Source organism: Heterodontus francisci, chromosome 5 (genome assembly GCF_036365525.1).
Source record: "Heterodontus francisci isolate sHetFra1 chromosome 5, sHetFra1.hap1, whole genome shotgun sequence".
Lineage (NCBI taxonomy): Eukaryota > Metazoa > Chordata > Chondrichthyes > Heterodontiformes > Heterodontidae > Heterodontus > Heterodontus francisci.
In genome coordinates this window covers 139549731-139571518 of record NC_090375.1, presented here as the reverse complement: position 1 = coordinate 139571518, position 21788 = coordinate 139549731, and the positions used below count along the sequence as shown (strand labels likewise).

The following is a 21788-nucleotide window of genomic DNA, read 5'->3' as shown; positions in this document are numbered from 1 at the left end:
AAAATGACCATGTTTGTTCCCTCCTCCCTTTTTTCCTGCTCCTCCTCTTCTCCCTCTTCCTCAGCGGTCGCATGACAAGGGCTGTTGCCTCATGATGGTGAGATGGTGCTGCATGCTGCAGACCACCACAATTCTTGACACACACTGCCGAGTCCTTCAGTGCTCCTCCAGAGCGCTTCAAGCAGTGGATGTATTGTTTAAGCACCCTAAAGGTCTGCTCGATCACATTCCATGTAGCAGCATGGCTTTCATTATATGCATGCTGCCCATGTGTGTGGGTTTCACACCAGAGTCATGAGCCATGTTGCAGTGAATACCCCTTGTTGCTCAGTAGCCACCCCCTGTTTTGCTCTGGTGCCTCAAATCCAGATGTCAAAGTGGACTGCTGCCAGGATCAAAGACATTGACCTGCATGATGCGCAGAGTGTGGCTGCACACCAGCTGGATGTGGAGTGAAATCTCTTTCAGTTGAGGTACATCTCAGAATTGACGTGCGCCCACCTCACCATCCCACCACACCCCACACAACAAAGCAACATGCATGCAGTCAATGACCCCCTGCGCAATGGTGAAGCCTTCACTCCCTGTGAAGCCACTTGCTTGCTCAGCTTGATGCTCTTTGGTAAGAGGCAATTAAAAGTTTTCAGTTCTCGTGGACTACAAAGCGTCAGTAAACTCCCTTATGCAACATTGAACAGTGAACTGGGAGATGTTATAAATATTGCCTTCTCCAGCCTGGAAGAGGCCAGATGAATAAAAATATTTGACCACCCTCACCTTCTTAAGCAATGACAATGCCATCCTCACCCTGCTCTGAGACTGCAGTTGTGGTTGCACCAAGTGGCTGATTTCAGTGAGGGCATCCTTAATGAAGTGGAGAGAAGGGCGGCACAGTGGCGCAGTGGTTAGCACCGCAGCCTCACAGCTCCAGCGACCCGGGTTCAATTCTGGGTACTGCCTGTGTGGAGTTTGCAAGTTCTCCCTGTGTCTGCGTGGGTTTTTGCCGGGTACTCCGGTTTCCTCCCACCACCAAAGACTTGCAGGTTGATAGGTAAATTGGCCATTATAAATTGCCCCTAGTGTAGGTAGGTGGTAGGGGAATATAGGGACAGGTGGGGATGTGTAGGAATATGGGATTAGTGTCTTTTGGGCCTCCTTATCTCGAGAGACAATGGATACGCGCCTGGAGGTGGTCAGTGGTTTGTGAAGCAGCGCCTGAAGTGGCTATAAAGGCCAATTCTGGAGTGACAGGCTCTTCCACAGGTGCTGCAGAGAAATTTGTTTGTTGGGGCTGTTGCACAGTTGGCTCTCCCCTTGCGCCTCTGTCTTTTTTCCTGCCAACTACTAAGTCTCTTCGACTCGCCACAATTTAGCCCTGTCTTTATGGCTGCCCGCCAGCTCTGGCGAATGCTGGCAACTGACTCCCACGACTTGTGATCAATGTCACACGATTTCATGTCGCGTTTGCAGACGTCTTTATAACGGAGACATGGACGGCCGGTGGGTCTGATACCAGTGGCGAGCTCGCTGTACAATGTGTCTTTGGGGATCCTGCCATCTTCCATGCGGCTCACATGGCCAAGCCATCTCAAGCGCCGCTGACTCAGTAGTGTGTATAAGCTGGGGATGTTGGCCGCTTCAAGGACTTCTGTGTTGGAGATATAGTCCTGCCACCTGATGCGAAGGCAGCGAAGATGGAATGAATTGAGACGTCGCTCTTGGCTGGCATACGTTGTCCAGGCCTCGCTGCCGTAGAGCAAGGTACTGAGGACACAGGCCTGATACACTCGGACTTTTGTGTTCCGTGTCAGTGCGCCATTTAGTGTAGGATTAGTATAAATGGGTGGTTGATGGTCGACACAGACTCGGTGGGCCGAAGGGCCTGTTTCAGTGCTGTATCTCTAAATAAAAAAAAATTATTCCTCAATGAAGTTCAGGTAGGGAAATTACTCCTAACACCCTGGGTGGATGTGGCCTCCTGCTTAGAGCCATTCTTCCCCCTCTTCTTCCTCCCTCGTCTAGCAGCTTCTCATATTCTGTATCATGATTCGCCCTGTCATGCTGCAGGCCAAAGAGGGATGCTAGCTACTGCACCCATGTCTGGGAGCTGATAGTTTGTGCAGAATCTTTGAAATCAGGAAAAAGTCCTTTTGCACGTACCAGACCACTCCCTGTGGACTTCAGCAACTTTAAACAATCTAGAAACCACCATGCACTTCTACGAGTGTCGCAACAGCCAGTAGAATTCAATCAGCAACTAACCTGAAAGTCAGTTCAAATAGCACTGGTTGGGGATCCTGCTGCTGAATGCATGTTTAACTGTTCAAGATTAAGGGAGGGCATTAGTCATAGAGTCATAGAGTTATACAGCACAGAAACAGCCCATCGTGTCTGTGCCGGCCATCAAGCACCTGCTATTCTAATCCCATTTTCCAGCACTTGGCCCGTAGCCTTGCATGCTATGGCATTTCAAGTGCTCATCGAAATACTTCTTAGCTGGAAGGTTGAGCTCCAAAATTGTATCACTGGCATTAAGTCAGCGTTACACACTGGTTGACATCACGATCTGCCTACTTATATTTCCAGCAGACACTCAGTGCACGCATACTAATGCCCTCATCAAAATGGCGTCTGGCGCGGCCAACACCATAAGTGGAAATGTGCACCGTGGATGCCTTTCTGGAGTGCCGAAAGATGAATGAGCGCTATGCATCTGAATTTTGTGACCTTTAACTTAACTTTACTTAGGTCCTGCAATTAGATTTCAACTGAGAGGCTGCAGACAGATCCTGCAGCATGTGTGAATTTTCTGCTAATAATGCAATCTCTCTGAGTTATTAAATAATAATACTCAAAGAAGCAGCAAAAAAATGCCCTGTGGAATTCTAAGCAGGACCATAAATTGACTAAAGCTTGTCTTCTTGAATGAGAAAGGGGGTAAACAAAACTATAATGATAACAACTTGTATTTATATAGCGCCTTTAATGTAGTAAACCATTCCCAAGGTGCTTCACAGGAGCATTAGCATACAAAATTTAACATTGAGCTACATAAGGAGATATTAGGGCAGATGACCAAAAGCTTGGTCAAAGAGGTACGTTTTAAGAAGCCCGGCCACCAATGTTGGAGCAAATAAAATTGGGCATGTTTGTAAGATCAGAACTAGACGAGTACTGATGTCGGTGGGTTGTAGGGCTGGAGGAGGTTACAGAGATAGGAATGGAGTGAGGCCATGCAGGGATATGAAAGCAAGAATGAGAAATATGCAGGACAAGGAATCAGTGTAGGCCAGGAAGCACAGGGGTGATTAGTAAACACAATAGGATATGGGCTGCAAGGTTTTGGATGATCTCAAGTTGATGGAGGGTGGAAGATGGGAGGTTGGCCAGGAGTGTGTTGGAATAACTAAGTCTAGAGATAACAAAGCCCCAATGGATGAGGGTTTCAGCCACAGAAGAGCGAAGGCAGGGACGAAGTACATGGTCTTGGTGGAGGAGCAGATATGTTGCCAGAAACTCATCTCAGGGTCAAGTATGTACACCAAGGTTGTGGCCAAAATGTTTCAACCTCAAGACAGTTGCCAGGGAGAGGGATGGAGTCGGTGACTAGGGAATGAACTTCATGGAGGGGAACAAAGACAATGGCTTCTGTCTTTCTAATATTTAGTTGGAGGAAATTTCTACTCATCCAGTCCTGGATATCAGATAAGCAGCGTGACTAATAAGAGACACTGGAGAGCTTGAGGGCGATGTAGGTGAGGTCCAGATGTGTGTTATCAGCATACATGTGGAATCTGACATGGTGGCTGGGATTTTTTCTAGGAAACGGAGGTCTCAATGACCAGAAAAAGTGATGCTGAGAACCTTGCGTCGCCTCTTCTGTGCCAATTAGACACTAAACTGAACAGTGGTCGTCCTTCCATCCGATCAAGGACCCTGGCGATGGAAGTCCTGCCCTCTGAGAGCTGCTGGCCAATCAGAGGTCGACAGCTTGTTAACTGAGCAGCACCACCGCGCAGGTGGTGGCTGCTGCCAGTGGAGCACCCACTTGAGACCCAGGAGTGGTGCTAGACCCAGGCCACAGATAGGTCAGGGTGGGAGGGGACACACAGGTGGGGGGTGTAGGGGGGGCCAGTAGCATGGGCAGTGGGGTGACTCTCAGTGGCCTCCCCCAACTTCCGATGCTGGGTCGCTCGGTCAGGCACTGTGCCTTTTAACAGGGGCCCGCCATCCCCCTGCACCCCCCCCCCCCCCCCCCCCCAGAGCTGACAAGCTGCCCGTACGGGTTTTTATTGCTGTGCTTCCCATGCGGAGACAGGGCCACACAGCTAATTGTGGTGATGGCGGGTTGAGGCCCTTAATTGGGCATTAATTGTTCAGTTAAGTGCCTCAATTGGTGGTGGGGTGGGAAGGCCGTTCAGAGGACTGACCGCCCTGGACTTAATTTTGGTGGATGTAGGAAGGTGGCGGGTTGTCCCTCAACCATCCCACCTGATGATATGCTCTCCTTGCCTCCAAACCCATGTTGGGGAGATCATAAAATTCGCCCTGGTGTTTTTGGATGGTGGTAGATTTGAAGCAGATAGGAACAGTAGCTGAGGAGCAGGAACTGTTTACAGCATCAGCTAACTGCCACAAGGTTGCTGCCCCAAGGGAATAATAATGCACAAGGTAATGAGAAGTATGAAGGACTTGCTACTGGTATAGAAACTGTTAAATGTGGGGCAAAAAGGCCTTGGCTGATGTTTTAAATACTAAGGACACTATGATTGAAAGCTATTTTTTGGGGGGTTATCTCAGTGCTCAGTTATCTCAGAAACCCATCAGGTATTGGTGAGGCCACACCTGGAGTACTGCATACAATTTTGGTCCCCGTATTTAAAGAAGGATATACTAGCATTGGAGGCAGTTCAGAAAAGGTTCACTAGGCTAATTCCTGGGATGAAGGGGTTGTCTTATCAAGAACAACTAAACAGGTTAGACCTTTATTCATTGGAGTTTAGAAGAATGAGAGGTGATCTGATTGAAACATATAAGATTCTAAGGGGACTTGACAGGGTAGATGTTGAGAATATGTTTCCACTGGTGGGGGAATCTCAAACTAGGGGACATAGTTACAGAATAAGGGGTCACAGATTTAAAACTGAGATGCGAAGGAATTTCTTCTCTCAGAGGGTGGTGAATCTCTGGAATTCTCTACCTCAAAGAGTTGTGGAGGCTAGTTCACTAAATGCATTTAAGGAGGAGGTAGACAGATTTTTGAAATCTCAGGGAGTCGAGGGGTATGCGGTGCAGGCCCGAAAAAGAAGTTGAGGCCTGGGACAGATCGGCCATGATCTTATTGAATGGCGGGGCAGGCTTGAGGGGCTGAATGGCCGATTCCTGCTCCTATTTCTTATGTTCTTCAACCGAGTTGCTGAGAAATCCACATAGGTGGAGTTTCTGAAGCCCAACATGCAGTGCACACATTCTCTCTGTTGGGAAAGCTTGACTTAACCAAGTCAGACAAATCCAGGAGTCTCAAGATTTGTGCAGAGGGATGTTAAGACCTGAGGCACTGGCTGGGAAAGCCAAGTTTTAGGAATCCTCAGATGTGTACTGGCATAGACAACTAAAATAATGTAGCCTATAATCAAGATTCCTGCTGCTTGCCAGCCAGGTCTATGCTTTAAGGTTTTGGCCTGCAGGGCTATCAGGAGCTGAGTGGGAAGAATGCTAGCCCCCAGGAACAGGTCTACCCCTATAAGTTCCATTTGTCAGGTAGATTGTCAGGTCAATGAAGAACTATACCTTGGAATACTGTCGTGCTCTGATTCAAATATTGATGACTGCTAGAGAGTTGACATGATTTCAAACTTCTTAGAGCCACCTCAGCCCTCAAAATACTCAGCTTCTCTTCTCCGGAAGATCATTACAAGAATGTAGTGATTGTTTAGCCAGTTAGATAATACAAAGTGTGGAAGGCAGCAATCTTATTAATGAGAAGAGGATAATCACATGAGGTGGTGCCACAAATTGAATGTCTTCCTGAAGTGAATGTTGGTGTCAAGCAAGGTGATGGTCCATGCCCATGTACCAAGTCAGATGATAAAAAATGACCAGAAGAAGAAAATTTACATTAAATTCAGTTGTCTGATTGAAAAGTGAAGTTTCATCTGATCTGTTAAATTGATTGCACAGTATAGTACTCAAGTTTACTTCACTTTGTGGAAATGTAATCTAAAATTGCAAAGAGAAATTGCAAGAAAATTATTTAGCAAATAGCTTTTAATAAATAACTTGTTTATATTAAGTCTATTGTAAAATCCAAACTTGTAATTTTCAATGACAGTTATGAAGATCTCACAGCAAGGAGCAGCGATTGAGTGGATAGGCCCCAGAGTGGATTCACTTTTTAAATTTACCTACCTCACTTAAAATATACCTACCTAGAGAACTTAATGATGAGCACCAATGAATGGGAGGATTTTTCCAGTCTGTCCATCTGTGTTCATAAGTTTGTCTATGCTTTCTGATAACCTAACTGAGGAGGTATTGAGTGAAGCCACAGGGGAAAGAGAAATAAGTGTCAACAGTTCTCACCATTGTCTGAAGAACTGAGGCTTTGATGCAGGTTACATGCCAACTCTCTTGGGTGTAGCATGGTTCGTTGCATAAAGTATTAGTGAATGAATTTTAAAAATGCAGGTGAGGTTTGAAAATTAAACAAGAAAATAATCTATATTGTTATTCCAATGTGTTTTGTTGAATAATAATTTTCTTTGGTCCACTGGCTGGAGATCTGAATTTGTATTTTTTTAAAAGACAAGTTGCCAGCAAAGTCATCCTGTGAGCTTAAGATGATCACCTAATTTGCAACACTATATCCGACAAGGCAGTGCTTGTGAGGAGAGAGGTGAAATGTCTGCTAAGCCCCCAGCAAGAACCAAGATCCAGGAAGTTTAAAGGAACTACCCGTTCTCTCAGCAAGAAGAAATACTGCTGACTGCTATGTTTGAATCACTGAGTGACTGTCATGTGGCAAGCCCCACTCCATCTCTGATTTTAAGCTCGCATTTTTCTCTGCAGCAGTGGAGAAGCAACTGGACTCTGACATGAGCAGACCCTTACAGGGGGTCTCTCTCTCTCTCTCTTTCTCCATCCCAGCTTGAAAGTTTTCAAATCCTGCTTGTTGACCTTTGCACACTCCAGCTGCAATCCAAAGCCCCTTCGGAGAAAATCATCAACATCGCGATCTCCAAGAGACTCTCTGAACCAGTCATCTATCTCTTCAAGCTAAAAGCCTTAGGACCACCGAATTCAGCTAGAACCGAGCTGAATCACCAAACGCCATCAGCTGTATACTCTCTTTTTTATAGACTCTAACTAACCAATCTACCTTTCCGCACGCTGTGTGTGTGTAAACCTCCAGTGTATGTGTGAGAGTGACTGTTGGCACATTGTTTATTATTTTATTTGTTTGGTTTAGGTTCAATAAAGTTAACCTCTTTCTTTGTTAACTCAAGAAAACCTGTCCATTTGGTTTTCTGGTTATGATCCTAGCAAGTAATCAAACACCTACTGAATTAGCCGGTACACCCACTTTAAGAAAGAATTAAACATGTTGTGGTCAAACAAGGAGAGGAAAAAGTGGGAAGCCCTTCGACCCCTCCTCACTTGACCATAACAATATGCAGAAGACAAATTTTCAAACTTCTTTGACTTTTAAGGTTGGAGTTTGCGAAAATGCCTTATGGCCACAAGGCACATAGCAGAGGATCTAAAGCACAACCTCACAACTTAACTATGCAACATAATGCAGGCCAGAGAATTGATTACAGCAAAACTGTGCAGCATAATTCAAAGGTGTGGATGTAAACCACAGCATGGCTGTGCCAAGCGGTTTTGAGCACTTGAATTGCAGCATAGACTATAACATCTTAGCGAGTAGCGGAGAGTGAAACTGCTAACCTCCTTTGTAATTCGGGATAGATTTTGGTAAAATAAGTGCTTGTTGTTTAAATGTTTGAATGCCAGTAGAGCCAGCTGGAAATGAGTTACTATTTTATGTTACTTGGCAGTACTCTTGTATTGTAGGATACTGTATCCTGTTTATCCATTTGGTATTTTACAGCTACTGAATTCTTAATGGGATACTAGCTTAAAACCTTTTGAGTGTAGGCAATTAACACTCTGGACCAAAGGAAATCAGCCAGGGAGGTGATGCCAACTGCCCTCTGGGCTTGACTTGCCACATATGTCTCGAACTTAATGTACTGTGATACCCTAACAAACAAGGCATCCATTACCTCTCTGATGCAGTTGTGAATCATAGAATGGTTACAGTACAGAAGGAGCCCATTCTGCCCATTGTGTAGTGTAGCCATTGCTGGCTATCTGCAAGTGCAACGCAGCTAGTCCCTCACGCTTGCCCTTTCCCTGTAACCCTGCTTCCGGTGCTTATCCAATTTCCTTTTGTAAGCCATGATTGAATCTGCCTCCAACACACTCTCAGGCTGTGCATTCCAGATCCACTCGCTGCATAAAAAAGTCTTGCCTCATATCACTGTTGCTTCTTTTGCCATTCACCTTTTATCAGTGTTCTCTGGTTCTCAACCCTTCCACAAATGGGAACAGTTTCTTTCTATCTGCGCTGTCTAGACCACTCATGATTTTGAACACCACGATCATATCGCTTCTCAAACTTCTCATTAAGGAGAACAACCCCGGCTTCTCCAATCTATCCACATAACTGAAGTCCCTCATCCCTGGAACCATTCTTGTAAATTTACTCTGCACCCTCTTAAGCCTCCATATCCTTCCTAAAGTGCAGTGGCCAGAATTGTACAAATTCCTCCAGTTGAGACCGAACCAGTATTTTTAAAGGTTTATCATATGCTCCTTGCTTTTGTACTCTATGGCTCTATTTAGAAAACCAAAGATACTGTTTACCTTTTTAACTTTGTCAATCTTCCCTGCCACCTTCAACGATTTGTGCCCATATACCCCCAGGCACACCCTTTAGAATTGCATCCTTTATTTTATATTGCCTCTCCTCTTTCTTCCTACCAAAATGTATCACTTGACACTTCTCTCCATTAAATTGCCATGTGTCCACCCATTCAACTAGCCTGTCTATGCCCTCTTGAAGTCTATCACTATCCTCCTCACAGTTCACAATACTTCCAAGTTTTATGTCATCAACAAATTTTGAAATTGCACCCTGTACACCTAAGTCTAGGTCATTAATGTATATCAAGAAAAACCGTGGTCCGAGTACTGACCCTGGGGAACCCCACTGTGTACCTTCCTCCAGTCCAAATAAACAACTGTTCAGAACTACTCTGTTTCCTGTCACTCAGCCAACTTCGTATCCATGCTGCCAGTGTCCATTTTATTCCATGGGCTTCAACTTTGCTGTCAGGCCAATTATGTGGCATTTTATCAAACACCTTTTGGAAATCCATGTACACCACATAAAATGTATGACCATCAACTCTCTCTGTTAACTTATCAAAAAACTCAAGTAAGTTAGTTAAACATAATTTGCCTTTAACAAATCCGTGCTGGCTTTCCTTAATTAATCCACACTTGTCCAAACGACTTAATTTTGTCCTGGATTATCATTTTTAAAAGCTCTCCCAAGGTTAAACTGACTGGTTGACTGCCTTTGCTGGGTTTATCCTTACATCCTTTTTTGAAAAAACTTGTAGCATTTACAGTTCTCCAGTCCTCTGGCACAATCGAAGGAGGATTGGAAGATTATGGCCAATGTCTCTGCAACTTCCCTCAATATTCTCGGGTGCAGTCCCAGAAACTTATCAATTTTAAATACCTTTCTAATATTGCCTCTTTATCAATTTTTAGTCCATCCAATAACTCAATGACCTATTCTTTCACTATGATATTGGCAGCATCTTCTTCCTTCATCAAAGTTCTGGCTTTGGCTGTCTTACCTTTCCCTCTCATGGACATGTACCTTGACTGTACCTGAAATATCTCCTCTTTAAAGGCAGCCCATGGTTCTGCTACAATTTTGCTTGCCAATCTCTGATTCCAATTTACCTCACCAGATCTGTACTCACCCTACTGAAAGTGGCCCTCCTCCAATTAAATATTTTTATTCTAGGTTGCTCCTTGTTTTTTTTTTCTTTGGCTAACCTAAAACTTATGGTACTGTGATCACTGTTCCCTAAGTATTCCGCTACTGGCACTTAAACCACTTGACCCACCTCATTGCCCACAACCAGATCCAGCAATGCCTCCTTCCTCATTGGGCTGGAAACATACTGATCAAGAAAATTCTCCTGAACACACTTCAAAAACTCTTACCCCCTCCCTGCTGTGAACACTATTAATATTCCAGTTTATATGAGAATAATTATTATTATCACTATTCTATAGTTTTTGCACATTCTCTGCAAATTTGCTCCTCTATATCTTTGCCACTAGTTGGTGGCCTATAGAATACACCCAATAGTGTAATGGTTTCTTAACTCTAACCAAATGGATTCTGTCCTTGACCTCTCTAGGGCATCCTCTCACTCCAGCACTGTAATATTCTCCGTAATCAATACTGCTGCTGCTTCTCCTTTCTTTCCCTCTCTATCTTTCCAGAACACTTTGTATCCAGGAATATTTAGTTCTGGGCTGCAGATTGTGAGATCCTGCAGATGTCATAGTTGAGCCCTAGAATGAGCCAAACACAGAAAAATTGCGTGCTACAGTCACCTTGACTTCCATGGGCAATGGGTCGCCAACTGCTCTTACGAGCCTGAGATTATCTTCCAGGAGGGCGCAAATGTCTGTGACCACCTAGGGCGACAGCCACAGCTTCCAGAGGCACTGCTGCTGTGAGGTCCAGGAAGTTGACTCTTAGCCTATAGACCCTGTGCTGAAGGTAGCACCTTCTTCTGGTGCTGCCCCTGCAGCTGTGCTGCTGAGCTGAAGGACACTGTAGCTCCTCCTCAGTGGTCCACCCTACTTTGAAATACGTGGACCCCATGTCCCTGTGTAAGCTCACAGGTGAAAAGGTCAATAGCCCCATATAGGTGTCCAAGTCTCCTCAATGAAATGGCACCAAGTATCTTTTCCTGACCACAATCAGTTATATTTGCCTCAGGGACCTGTTCCCATCAGCGCAATGGTTTCAGCCCTCGTGACAATACAGGGAAATCTTTGAGCCTGTATAAAACTGATTGGCTATTGAATGAATGGTGAATCTGATCTAGATTGTGAATGTACCAAAATGCACAATTGCATTCTTGCAGGATTAGCACCTGTTGATCAGTCACAGGCTATATTTAGCAGAGCTGCCAGTGAATCAGGATGATCAAGCAACCTCAGAAGACAGTGTTAAGTTTTACCAAGCTCTACCAAGTCCATTGAACCTGAACCTGATTAATTCAGCGTGAAGTCTCATTCCTTCCTCCAACCACTTCAGTGCCTATTTAAGGCTTCCCACATGAGCTTTGATCAAAAGCACCTCTGACTTAAAACTGAGGAAGGCTTAGCTTCTGCTTGCTGCAATCAAACAGGCTTAGTTCAAAGTGCTTTGGGATTTTCAGCCTGGATTTACTTACGAATCACTGCAAGATTTACTCACTCTTTGTGAAGAGCCCCACTGCCATGAACATTCAACCCTACCCATGGAACTAGGCAGGCTTTGTTCAAGCAAGAAACTATCACTGAGCCAGAGAAATATAAATTGAAGGGTGTTTTGAGACTTGAAAGTGAAAGCATAGCAAATGGTTACAAATATTTATTTTGCTTTCCGGAGAAAGCAGGATATATCTGCAGCTGGCTGTGTATCATAGTTATTTTTTTTTCCAGAGTGAACTCTAACTTATTAATATTTATAAAATACAAATATATCTTTCAGCTCCATGTGGAAGTCGATCCACAGGTTCTGATGGTACTGTGCTGTCGCCAAACTACCCCAGGAATTATAGTACTGGACACAATTGTGTTTATTCGATCACTGTCTCCAGAGAGTTTGGTGAGTAAAGTTACCATTCACTGTTGACTGAATTGCTTGAGGTTTGCATGGTATTGTGCTGTCAACATGGTATATTTTCTTTGAGATACAGAAGTAATTTAATATTCCTTTTAACTTTTTTAACTTAGTGAGGGCATATTGCTCTCGACCATATTTCTCGAAAGTAAACTTGAAAATCACAGATGCAAAATCAGGGCAAATGGCTAAAATGAGGGACACTTATTATACTTCGCAAAAGTTTTGAAGGACCTAATACTTTCATTTATGTGCCATTTACTTTGTACTTATTTATCCATTTTAATTAGCTTAATGCTTTATATCTTTTTATGTTTTCCATAAATATAAATTATAGGAGGTCTGTGTGGGTATGTCTTTTAATAAATTCATTCTTAAATTATTTACCATCAATATATTATAAGATACTAAAAGCTCAGCTTGAAACATGTGAAAAATGTAAATTGTTCAGATTTGCTAATATTCGCCAACTCCTCTAAGTCCAAAGCTAAGTCTGAGCACTAATACTATTCGGTTGAGAGAACATTTTAAAATCTAGCAACACCATTTCAAAATCAGGGAAGGGGACAAGATCTAAATTCAGCTGCCAAGTTGGTGTATGCCAAGTTAAATCAGCATATTTTGAGGTATGCATTTTACTCCCGACCAAAATAAGGCCATTAAATAGAAAAGTGGTCTCCTGGTGAGGAGATGTGTCATTGTACTGTGGAATTTGAAAAGCTGATAAGAAAAATGTATTCCCTGCACACAGGTGGACTTTCAGAAATACTGCTTATGCTCTTGCTTCACTTGCTGTGTAGGAAGACCATCCACTTCAGATGAAATGGACTAATGAGTTAACAGAGTTCTGGATTTTGAGCCCCTGCCAGTTCCCTGGCTCCATCCTGCCCCTGGGCCATTTTCCCAGAGGTGGGATGGAGGTAGTCTTAGAGGCCCACCTTGCCTGCCTGGGTGCAGCAGTAGCCACAGGCCACCCTGTAGAGGTATTTCCTCACCCCCACCATAGTGGTGGCCTGGCTGCAAAAGTTATTTTTTTTAATTTAAACTCTGCAAAAGTTGGAAAGAGGGCACCTCCATTTTGAAGTGTTCTCTCCCTCACTTTTTGTGGCATCCCGCTACTGCTTTCAAGCTGGAAGGCCTCTGATTGGCCCTACAGCTACGAGAGCTCGCCAAGCCCACCCTCTGGCCGTTAATTGGCTGCTCCTCCAGGGACAATCACATTGAGTTACTGTTTCTCACACTGTGCAGCCTTCTGACCACCATTTGACCCTGACGGCACGGTTCAGAAGCCCACAGAGAAAATCCTGCCCAGAATGTGTTACCGGGGTGGGGTGAAATTCAAGTTACAGCCCTTAATTTTGAACATGCAAAATGGACATTAGGTCTCTGAATCCTGCATTACAATCTGTCACACTTACTTCAGACTGGAAGTGCGCAGGACACTATATTGACTCTCGCAACTTACAATCATCCAGGCTTCAGCCTGAAACATGAATAGGCTGTTAATTGGGAGCTTACTCCTGAGTGCAAAATTCAGATACAAATGAGTGAAGCTTATTCCACTTAGTTGCAGCAGGACTTGATCGGCCTAACTAACAGTCCTCAAAGGTGCCACAAGGAGGTCACTTTAAAAAAAGAAGTCCCAAGAAATTTTAAATTTTTATGGGCTGATCCTTGGCCGACAAAAATTATGTTCCAATGCCAGCGCATTCGAAGGTCACTTCCAGAGTTGTCTCTGCACCCCCATCCCACAACCAAAGACCTGATCTACTGGCTGGCATTGTATAACAACCAGACAATTTGCCACCCTTCCCAACTGGTGACCTGCAGTTGGGTGCCCACTTGACATTCAAATGAGGTCCGATGTTGAATCAGCCCCGTCCCTCAAGCACAGCCCAGCTTACAGAGCACTTGTTTCAACTATTTTATGCCTGTTTTGTATACAGGTCAAATTTCTGTCCATTAAATGTTTTCACTGGTAATGTTTTGGTTCAAAAGATGGATTCAGTTTGCCAGCCCTCTCTCCAAAGAGTACATGACAGTAAATCATGGGCGTGCATGTGTGTGGATTCGGCCTTAAAATTTCTTTTTGTAATTCAGTCCAACAAAAAATACACGTGATTAAACATTTAAGTTACTTCTTTCAACTATTTGCATGATATTTATCCCTTACTCAGTGTCACAGAAACAAATTATCTGGTCATCATCACGTTGCTGTTTTTGGAAGTTTGCTGTGTGCAAATTGGCTGCCACATTTCCTACAACAGTGACTACACTTCACAAAGTACTTCATTGGCTGTAAAACACTTTGGGGCATCTTGCGGTCATGAAAGGTGCTATATAAATGCAAGTCTTTTTGATGATGTTTTGAAAATAATTCATCTAAGGGGACCCCAACAGGCTGCTTTTACATTTCTGGGGCAAACACGACCAACTGTCCCATGTTGCCAAGTTCCAGTAGAGAGCTGAATAAAAAACAACAATCAACAATTGGACAAACTCAGGGTGTTAGACTTTCAGTTGTGAGCCAAAAACCTGAGACGCACATAAGCCAAAAACATAAATGGCTAAATGTGTCATGCTGCCTCTATCACATGCTTCCCAGGGATGGCCATATGACACAACGTATTCTTATTCTGTCTTCTTTCTCACATTCTTTTACTTGACTTTTTCTTTTTTTCTTCCATATCACAGCCTCCCTAGCTATGAGAATGGAAATTGGTTTCTATTGGTTTCTCTTGCCCTTCAGTTTTAAGAAAATATTTGCGGTCTCAAAATGGATGTGGGAACAACACTCCCTGCATCGCAGCCCCTTGCTTGCTCGCCTTTTCCAGCCAGAGCAAATTTTGGCAATTACCAACAGAGTTCATGCACATTGGTAGATTGTCATCCTTAGGCAAGTGATTGATTGTGAAAAGCAAATTTATTATTCAATACAACCAGGCAACATGTGTAGATTAGTGCAATGCGCCAGATTGGAAATATTCTCAACAGTATGCATAAGTAGGCTTATCAGTCTGTTTACTATTGAGAAAGAGTTTTATTAATTTTTTTCATGCATATTCCATCTGCCAAGTTAATGAAAAATATACCATTAATCCATAAACTGTACATTACTGAGCCTGATTACCAATACACATCTTGCAGCCTGAAACTATAGGCTAAATTTTGCCATCGAGGATCATGTCCTGCCGCTGGGGCTGAAAGCAGGAGCCAATGCCGCTCTGGCAGGCGATGGAACCCTGGGTGGCATTTTACCAACAGTGGGGCAATTATCAGGCCACCATCCAATTCTGGACAGTGGCCCACTGCCCCCAAAGCTGCCAGCTGAATCAGAGGGCTGGCAGCTGAGCAACCTCCACAGTGCCACTGCTGAGGCAGCAGCGCAAAGGAGAGGGTGCCTCAATGCTGAGACATGTAAGTTCTTTTGAGGAAGCCAGGGCCAGGCAGGCCCTGATGATATGGGGGAGGAGCTATTCCAGCAGGAGTCCACCATTGGGCCATGGAGGACCCATTATGGAAGGCCCCAGCTCCGCCCCAGAATCCGCTGGAGGCCGTCAGGGTTTACCTAGCAGCCTCCTCATGTGGCAATGGGCCCTCTCGACAGGTAAAATGCTGGCGGGAGCAGGATGCGGCCCTAAATTGGGCCCTTAAGTGTTCAATTGGCAGCCCAACTGAGTGGCTGCACTACTGGGGTTCCCACTGCTGGTAATATGCCATAGTGGCGGGAAGACACGGGTACTCCGCCTGATGTCTTCCTCCAATCTATTACCAGCCATCCTGCCTCCCAGCCTGTCTCCAAAGGACTGGGAAAATCCAGCCCTATATCTTGTGCCTTGTCGATATCTGGAAAGAAAGTCAGGTGAGAAAAGGATGTTTAAAAAAAAAAATTTACTGTTTTTAAGTGACTTTCTTGGGAGGAGAAGAAAAGTTCACATTTGGGAAGATGGTTTTACTGTACTTTTTCCAGAGAGAGAATGGCTTCCAACATCTCAAATTTGCTTTTTTGTCTGTTTCATCATTTTTTTCTTCCTATTTTGAGATTTATATACTAATTATCAATTGTTAAAATTTTAAAGTAATAAGAACTCAGTGTCATTTGTATCAGGCTCGAAATACAATATCTGGCACTGATCTATCACTGATTGTTAGATCCAAGCTACTTTCCCCATTGCAGTATATGAACCGAAGTTTGATCGGTGTGTGGCTTTTTTTCTCATTATCTATTTGGTCTTCATTATATGGCAAGCTCCAAGAATCTGAGTTACATTTTAGTTAAGAAAAAATGTGAAAGCTGTCAGGTGAGAATATTTTTCTCTCGCTTAAGTTATTTGTTAAAAATGTGCAGTACTTTTTTTTAATGTCTCATTACTCTGCTAAAAGGAGTAATGGCAATACTATTTCACAGGCCAACAGCTTCAGCCCCAAAGATAAATGATTCACATGTGTATCGTGGATGCTCCAGGCAGCAGTTTTTTGTAAACAAAGCTGACTCATCATTTCCAGTGACCTTGTGCTGACATTAAAATGACTGATAACTGTTAAACATCAGAGGGTAGAATCATTAGCAAACGATTAGCATAGATGTTAATATATTTCTCTTTAGAAAGTTCTCTAAATGCACAGCACCTTCTGCTTTATGAGTAAGCATTGCAACAGTAAATGAAAAAAAAATGAATGCTTGATGAAATGAGGACCAATTTCCTAAACGTTTTTTTTTTAGAGATACAGCACTGAAACAGGCCCTTCGGCCCACCGAGTCTGTGCTGACCAACAACCACCCATTTATACTAACCCTACACTAATCCCATATTCTCTACCACATCCCCACCATTCTCCTACCACCTACCTACACTAGGGGCAATTTACAACGGCCAATTTACCTATCAACCTGCAAGTCTTTTGGAGTTGGGAGGAAACCAGAGCACCCGCAGGAAACCCACACAGACACAGGGAGAACTTGCAAACTCTGCACAGGCAGTACCCAGAATCGAACCCGGGTCGCTGGAGCTGTGAGGCTGCGGTGCTAACCACTGCGCCACTGTGCTGTCCTTGCTTTCTAATTGAAATGCAGATTAAGAAATACATCCTTAATTTTAAAAATCCACACAGTTGGGTTTACACTTGAATAAATGGGTTGGGAGTTTTGCTACCAGACTGGCTCTAAAGAATATTTAATCTTTCATTAAAGAATATTGTAGATATTCTTTGGCTGTCATGACTTTAATTTGCACCAGTCCACCATCCTTTGTTGACTGCCTGAAAGTACAAGATTAACATCTCATTGCTTATTGGCCCTTAAGGCCAAGCCTTTCACACTGATATTTTGCAGAAATTCATCAATTCTTGATAACTTAGACCTTCACATAATATAAAAGCTGTAGGAAATTTGCAAGGTGAAAGAGAGGCAACTTTATTTATCCGAAACCTTTTGTCTTAACTCAATGATTTTCTGTCAAGTTGCATGATCATAATTTTTTTCAACAATATCTTGACATACCATAGCACACATGACAAATTCAAGAAGAACTTTCGACCTGTCGTCTACAATTTATTATTATAAAAACAAGTAGAAGAGACAAACCTAGCCTTGAAATATTTATTGTGAAGTTTGAACAGCAACAGAAGTCGGCCATTCCAAAAAAAACTTTATTCAACAGTTCAAATTCGACATTACATAAAGCGCCATACAGATCAGTTTCTTTCAATGCAGTACATGGAGTGCCTCGCTACATTTTCCATTAAAGATTAGAACATAGAAACATAGAAAAATAGGAGCTGGAGTAGGCCATTTGGCCCTTCAAGCCTGCTCCACCATTCAATACGATCATGGCTGATCATCCAAACTCAGTACCCTGTTTCCGCTTTCTATCCATATCCCTTGATCCCTTTAGCCCTAAGAACTATACCTAACTCTTTCTTGAATATATTTAATGCTTTAGCCTAAACTGCTTTCTGTGGTAGAGAATTCCACAGGTTCACCACTCTCTGGGTGAAGAAATGCCTCCTCATCTCAGTCCTAAATGGCTTACCCCTTATCCTTAGACTGTGACCCCTGGTCCTGGACTCCCCCGCCATCGGGACCATCCTTCCTGCATCTAGTCTGTCTAGTCCTGTTAGAATTTTGTAGGTATCTATGAAATCCCCTCTCAGTCTTCTAAATTAGATTTACAGCCCTTGCTGTACTATGGCAGGAGGGCCTTACACAGTGGCCTTTTCCAATTGAGCTTTTTCAGCAGCTGCCCTAAGCTTTATATAATCTTTCTTCATGATCTAACCATTGGAGCACCGGTAACATTCTGGGGAATTGGCACTGTGCTCCTTCTAAGGCCAATATATCCTTTCTAAGGTGTGGTGCCCAGAACTATACATAGTACTCCAGATGTGGTCTAATCAGGGCTTCCTCTAGCTCCAGCAAAACTTCCTCCCCTTTATATTTTAGTCAGAAAGGCTAACATTAAACTTGCCTTTTTGATTGTTTTTTGTACCTGACTACAGCACTTCAGTGCTCTGTATACATCGACCCTTGATTCCGTTTGGACCTCCACTGTTCCTAACTTTTCACCAGAGTGAGTTGGCAAAAATCTGGCAGATGGAATATAATGTGGGAAAATATGAAGTTGTTCACTTTGGCAGGAAGAATAAAAAAGCAGAGTATTACTTAAACGGAGAACGATTGCAGAATTCCAAGGTGCAGAGGGATCTAGGTGCTTCGGTGCAGGAGTCACAAGAGGTTAGTATGCAGGTACAGCAAGTAATAAAGAAGACTAATGGAATGCTATCCTTTATTATGAGAGGAATTGAAAACAAAAGTAAGGATGTTATGCTTCAGTTATACAGGGTATTGATGAGACCACATCTCTCTTACTGTGTGCAGTTTTTGTCTCCTTATTTAAGGAAGGATGTAAATGTGTTGAAGGCAGTTCAGAGGAGGTTTACTAGATTGATACCTGGAATGAGCAGGTTGTCTTATGAGGTACTGGGTTTGTTTTCACTGGAGTTTAGAAGAGTGAGGGGAGACTTGATTGAAGTATATCAGATCCTGAACGGTCTTGACAAGGTGGACGTGGGTCTTGTGGGTGAGTCCAGAACTAGGGGGCACTGTTCTAAAATTAGGGGTTGACCTTTTAAGACAGAAATGTGGATTTTTTTTCTCTCAGGGGTTTGTGTGACTTTGGAACTCTCTGCCTCAGAAGGTAATGGAGGCAGGGTCTTTGAATATTTTTAAGGCAGCGGTAGATAGATTCTTGTTAGGTAAGGGAATCAAAGATTATTGGGGGGTAGATGGGGGATCGAGACACAAACTGATCAGCCATGATCTTATTGAATGATGGAGCAGGCTAGAGGGGCTGAATGAACTACCTCTGCTCCTAGTTCGTAGTACTCTTGTACTTTATTGTCATGAAAACCCACACAGGAATTTAAACCTTCTTGTATGTTATTTCATATTATAAGAATAAAACAGCAAAGATATCAGTGACTTTTGGTGCATGTTCAATCCTATATAAGTACAGGGTTAAACTATGTTCAAATATATGATATGTCTGTAAAGGTTCTCCTTGAGCTAACTAATGAATTAAGTCTGCTCACTAAGTGTGGTGACCCAATTAAAGGATCATTTTAAAACATAGTTTATGCCATATACTTTTGTGCTCAATAATGCTTTACTGTGAGAAACATTTTCTTTACTCTTGTACAACTTTACAGGACAATGTCAATCGTACAGTTTATCAGTCAAAAGTACAGGAAATTGATCATGATAAGTATATATCTGTGGGAGGGATAAATTTTCTGTGGTCCATACAGGTATTTAATATTTAGATTCCTACTGTACCCTTTATCTACATATTGAAACCCACATCATGAAAATTAAACGTAAAACATGAATACCTGAAGTGGCTCCAGCATCTGGAAATGGTCACTGCAACAATCATATGAAATGGAGGTCCGATGATAATTCAGATTTCTCAAAGCTGCAATGCAACTTGATATGGTCTGATCATGTTTGACATTGCTCCTACATTGATAAGTATTTATTATTACTTATAATCACATTTCCTTTGGCATTTCCTGCAATGAGTCAGAAGTTACGCTGTTGGGTCGCTGGGGTGTGGAAGAGGGGAAGGGTACATAGCTCGACTAAAAAAAGTAAGTTTGTATTTGATGACCCCAGTGACCATGAAATATTTACTATGCTCATCCACTGCAGATAGAAAAATGAATATTTTTATTCTTTTACATAACACATGCACGTAAATAAATTACTCCAAATAATATGAGGGAGGAGGTTGTGTCCTTACTCATCTCAGGTGCACTGTACACCTGCTCACTTGGGATTTTATAGCAAGTGGAAGAAATATATGTAACTTAAAAAAAGTTATCTAATTTGCATCTTTGCCTCCTTGTCCAATACTAATGCAGCAATGCTTAATGGAGTGTTGTCCAATAGAAATCGTTGACTAGCCACAGGCGTGAGTTCAGTGAAAGCATTTTAGCCATATGCACTGATTTTAGTAGAAATTGCTTCATGCAGAATACAGGTAAGTACATATTACATGTACATCTACTAACAAACATCTACCCCTATTTAGTACAAAACTTTGCAGTCTCTCTATTTCACCAACTTTTGGAATTCTAGCATGAATTTATTGGACACAGCACATCTTAGTGCACTTTCTAATTGGTGTTTGTCCAGCTGTTGCAAGCAACACTTTGATTTTATCAGAGTGATTGCTGAGAATGTCTATTCACACAAGACATACAAACAAGCCAGTAATGCCCATCCAGTATACAGTTGATGCCAATCAAAATGATTTTCAAAAAATGTTTTAAGTCATTTGCATTTTGCAACATGTTGAAAATGCACACCTGAAGCTGGTGGTCTGAGGCTCGCTGCAGATCAGTCTCACTTCTACCTTCATTGCCAGGTGGGTCCCACTTCCCACAATTTTCATCTGGATCAATTTCAGGATACAGTGCATTGTATACCATCTTTGGATGAAATAGGCTTGATAGGGCCAATGGCCTTTTTCTTATTTCTAGCTTCCACATGTTTCTTACTTTTAAGTAATGTTTGGCATTTTATCAGAATGAACCTCTAACTTTATTTTTTTTCTCTCTCTTCTGGTATCTATGCTGCTCCTGTGACAGTGGTGTTTGGCCAGTTTGTGTTTTTCCAGACTGCCCTGCATGATGTGATTGATATATACGATGGACCTACTCAGCAAGCTTCACTGTTGACTTCACTTTCAGGCTCACATTCAGGTGTGAACAGCTATTGGTTTCAGGTTTTTGCAGTCTTATTTGTTTTCCAGTCACTGTCCACTATTTTATTTGTTTTGGCATTATTACAAATCATATTCTGGAAAATATAGGAGTGTGGGAAAGTGTACTATTTCCTCTGGCTTCTTGATTCTACTAATTATAGCAACTGCTGCAAAGTGAGTATCTGCAATTTTCAAAGCCCATCACAGTGCTTATTGGATGTCATTAAAACTGGCTCCTCAACAGCAGCACCTGTTGAATTTCGGTGGGGTTCTTCTAACTGTTCTCTGTGCCTTTGGTGGATAATGCACTGAACCCAACCTAAAGGGTATTGACACTCTCTCTCTGGGGTTTTTGTGGATTTCCCACTGAAGTTAAAGTCAAAGTTAAAATGGTGCATATGTTTTAAAGTTTTTCTTGAAGGGAATTCCAAGTCCGAATGAAAAAGAGTCAAATCACGTATTGATCCTTTCTTCACTTGCACGAAAGAATGTCAGTGTACAATAAAGGGCATAAGCCACATTATCATGTA

The 21788-nt window shown here is 42.7% G+C and overlaps 1 protein-coding gene across 1 annotated transcript in view; it reads left to right on the top strand.

Moving 5' to 3' along the window:
• Window positions 1–21788, top strand: part of csmd3b (CUB and Sushi multiple domains 3b) — a 2327439-nt gene that overhangs the window by 2013084 nt on the left and 292567 nt on the right. The window contains exons 31-32 of the mRNA XM_068032163.1: window positions 11861–11977; window positions 21143–21256. Coding sequence (XP_067888264.1) covers window positions 11861–11977; window positions 21143–21256 — 231 coding nt within the window. The remainder of the gene's footprint in view (window positions 1–11860; window positions 11978–21142; window positions 21257–21788) is intronic.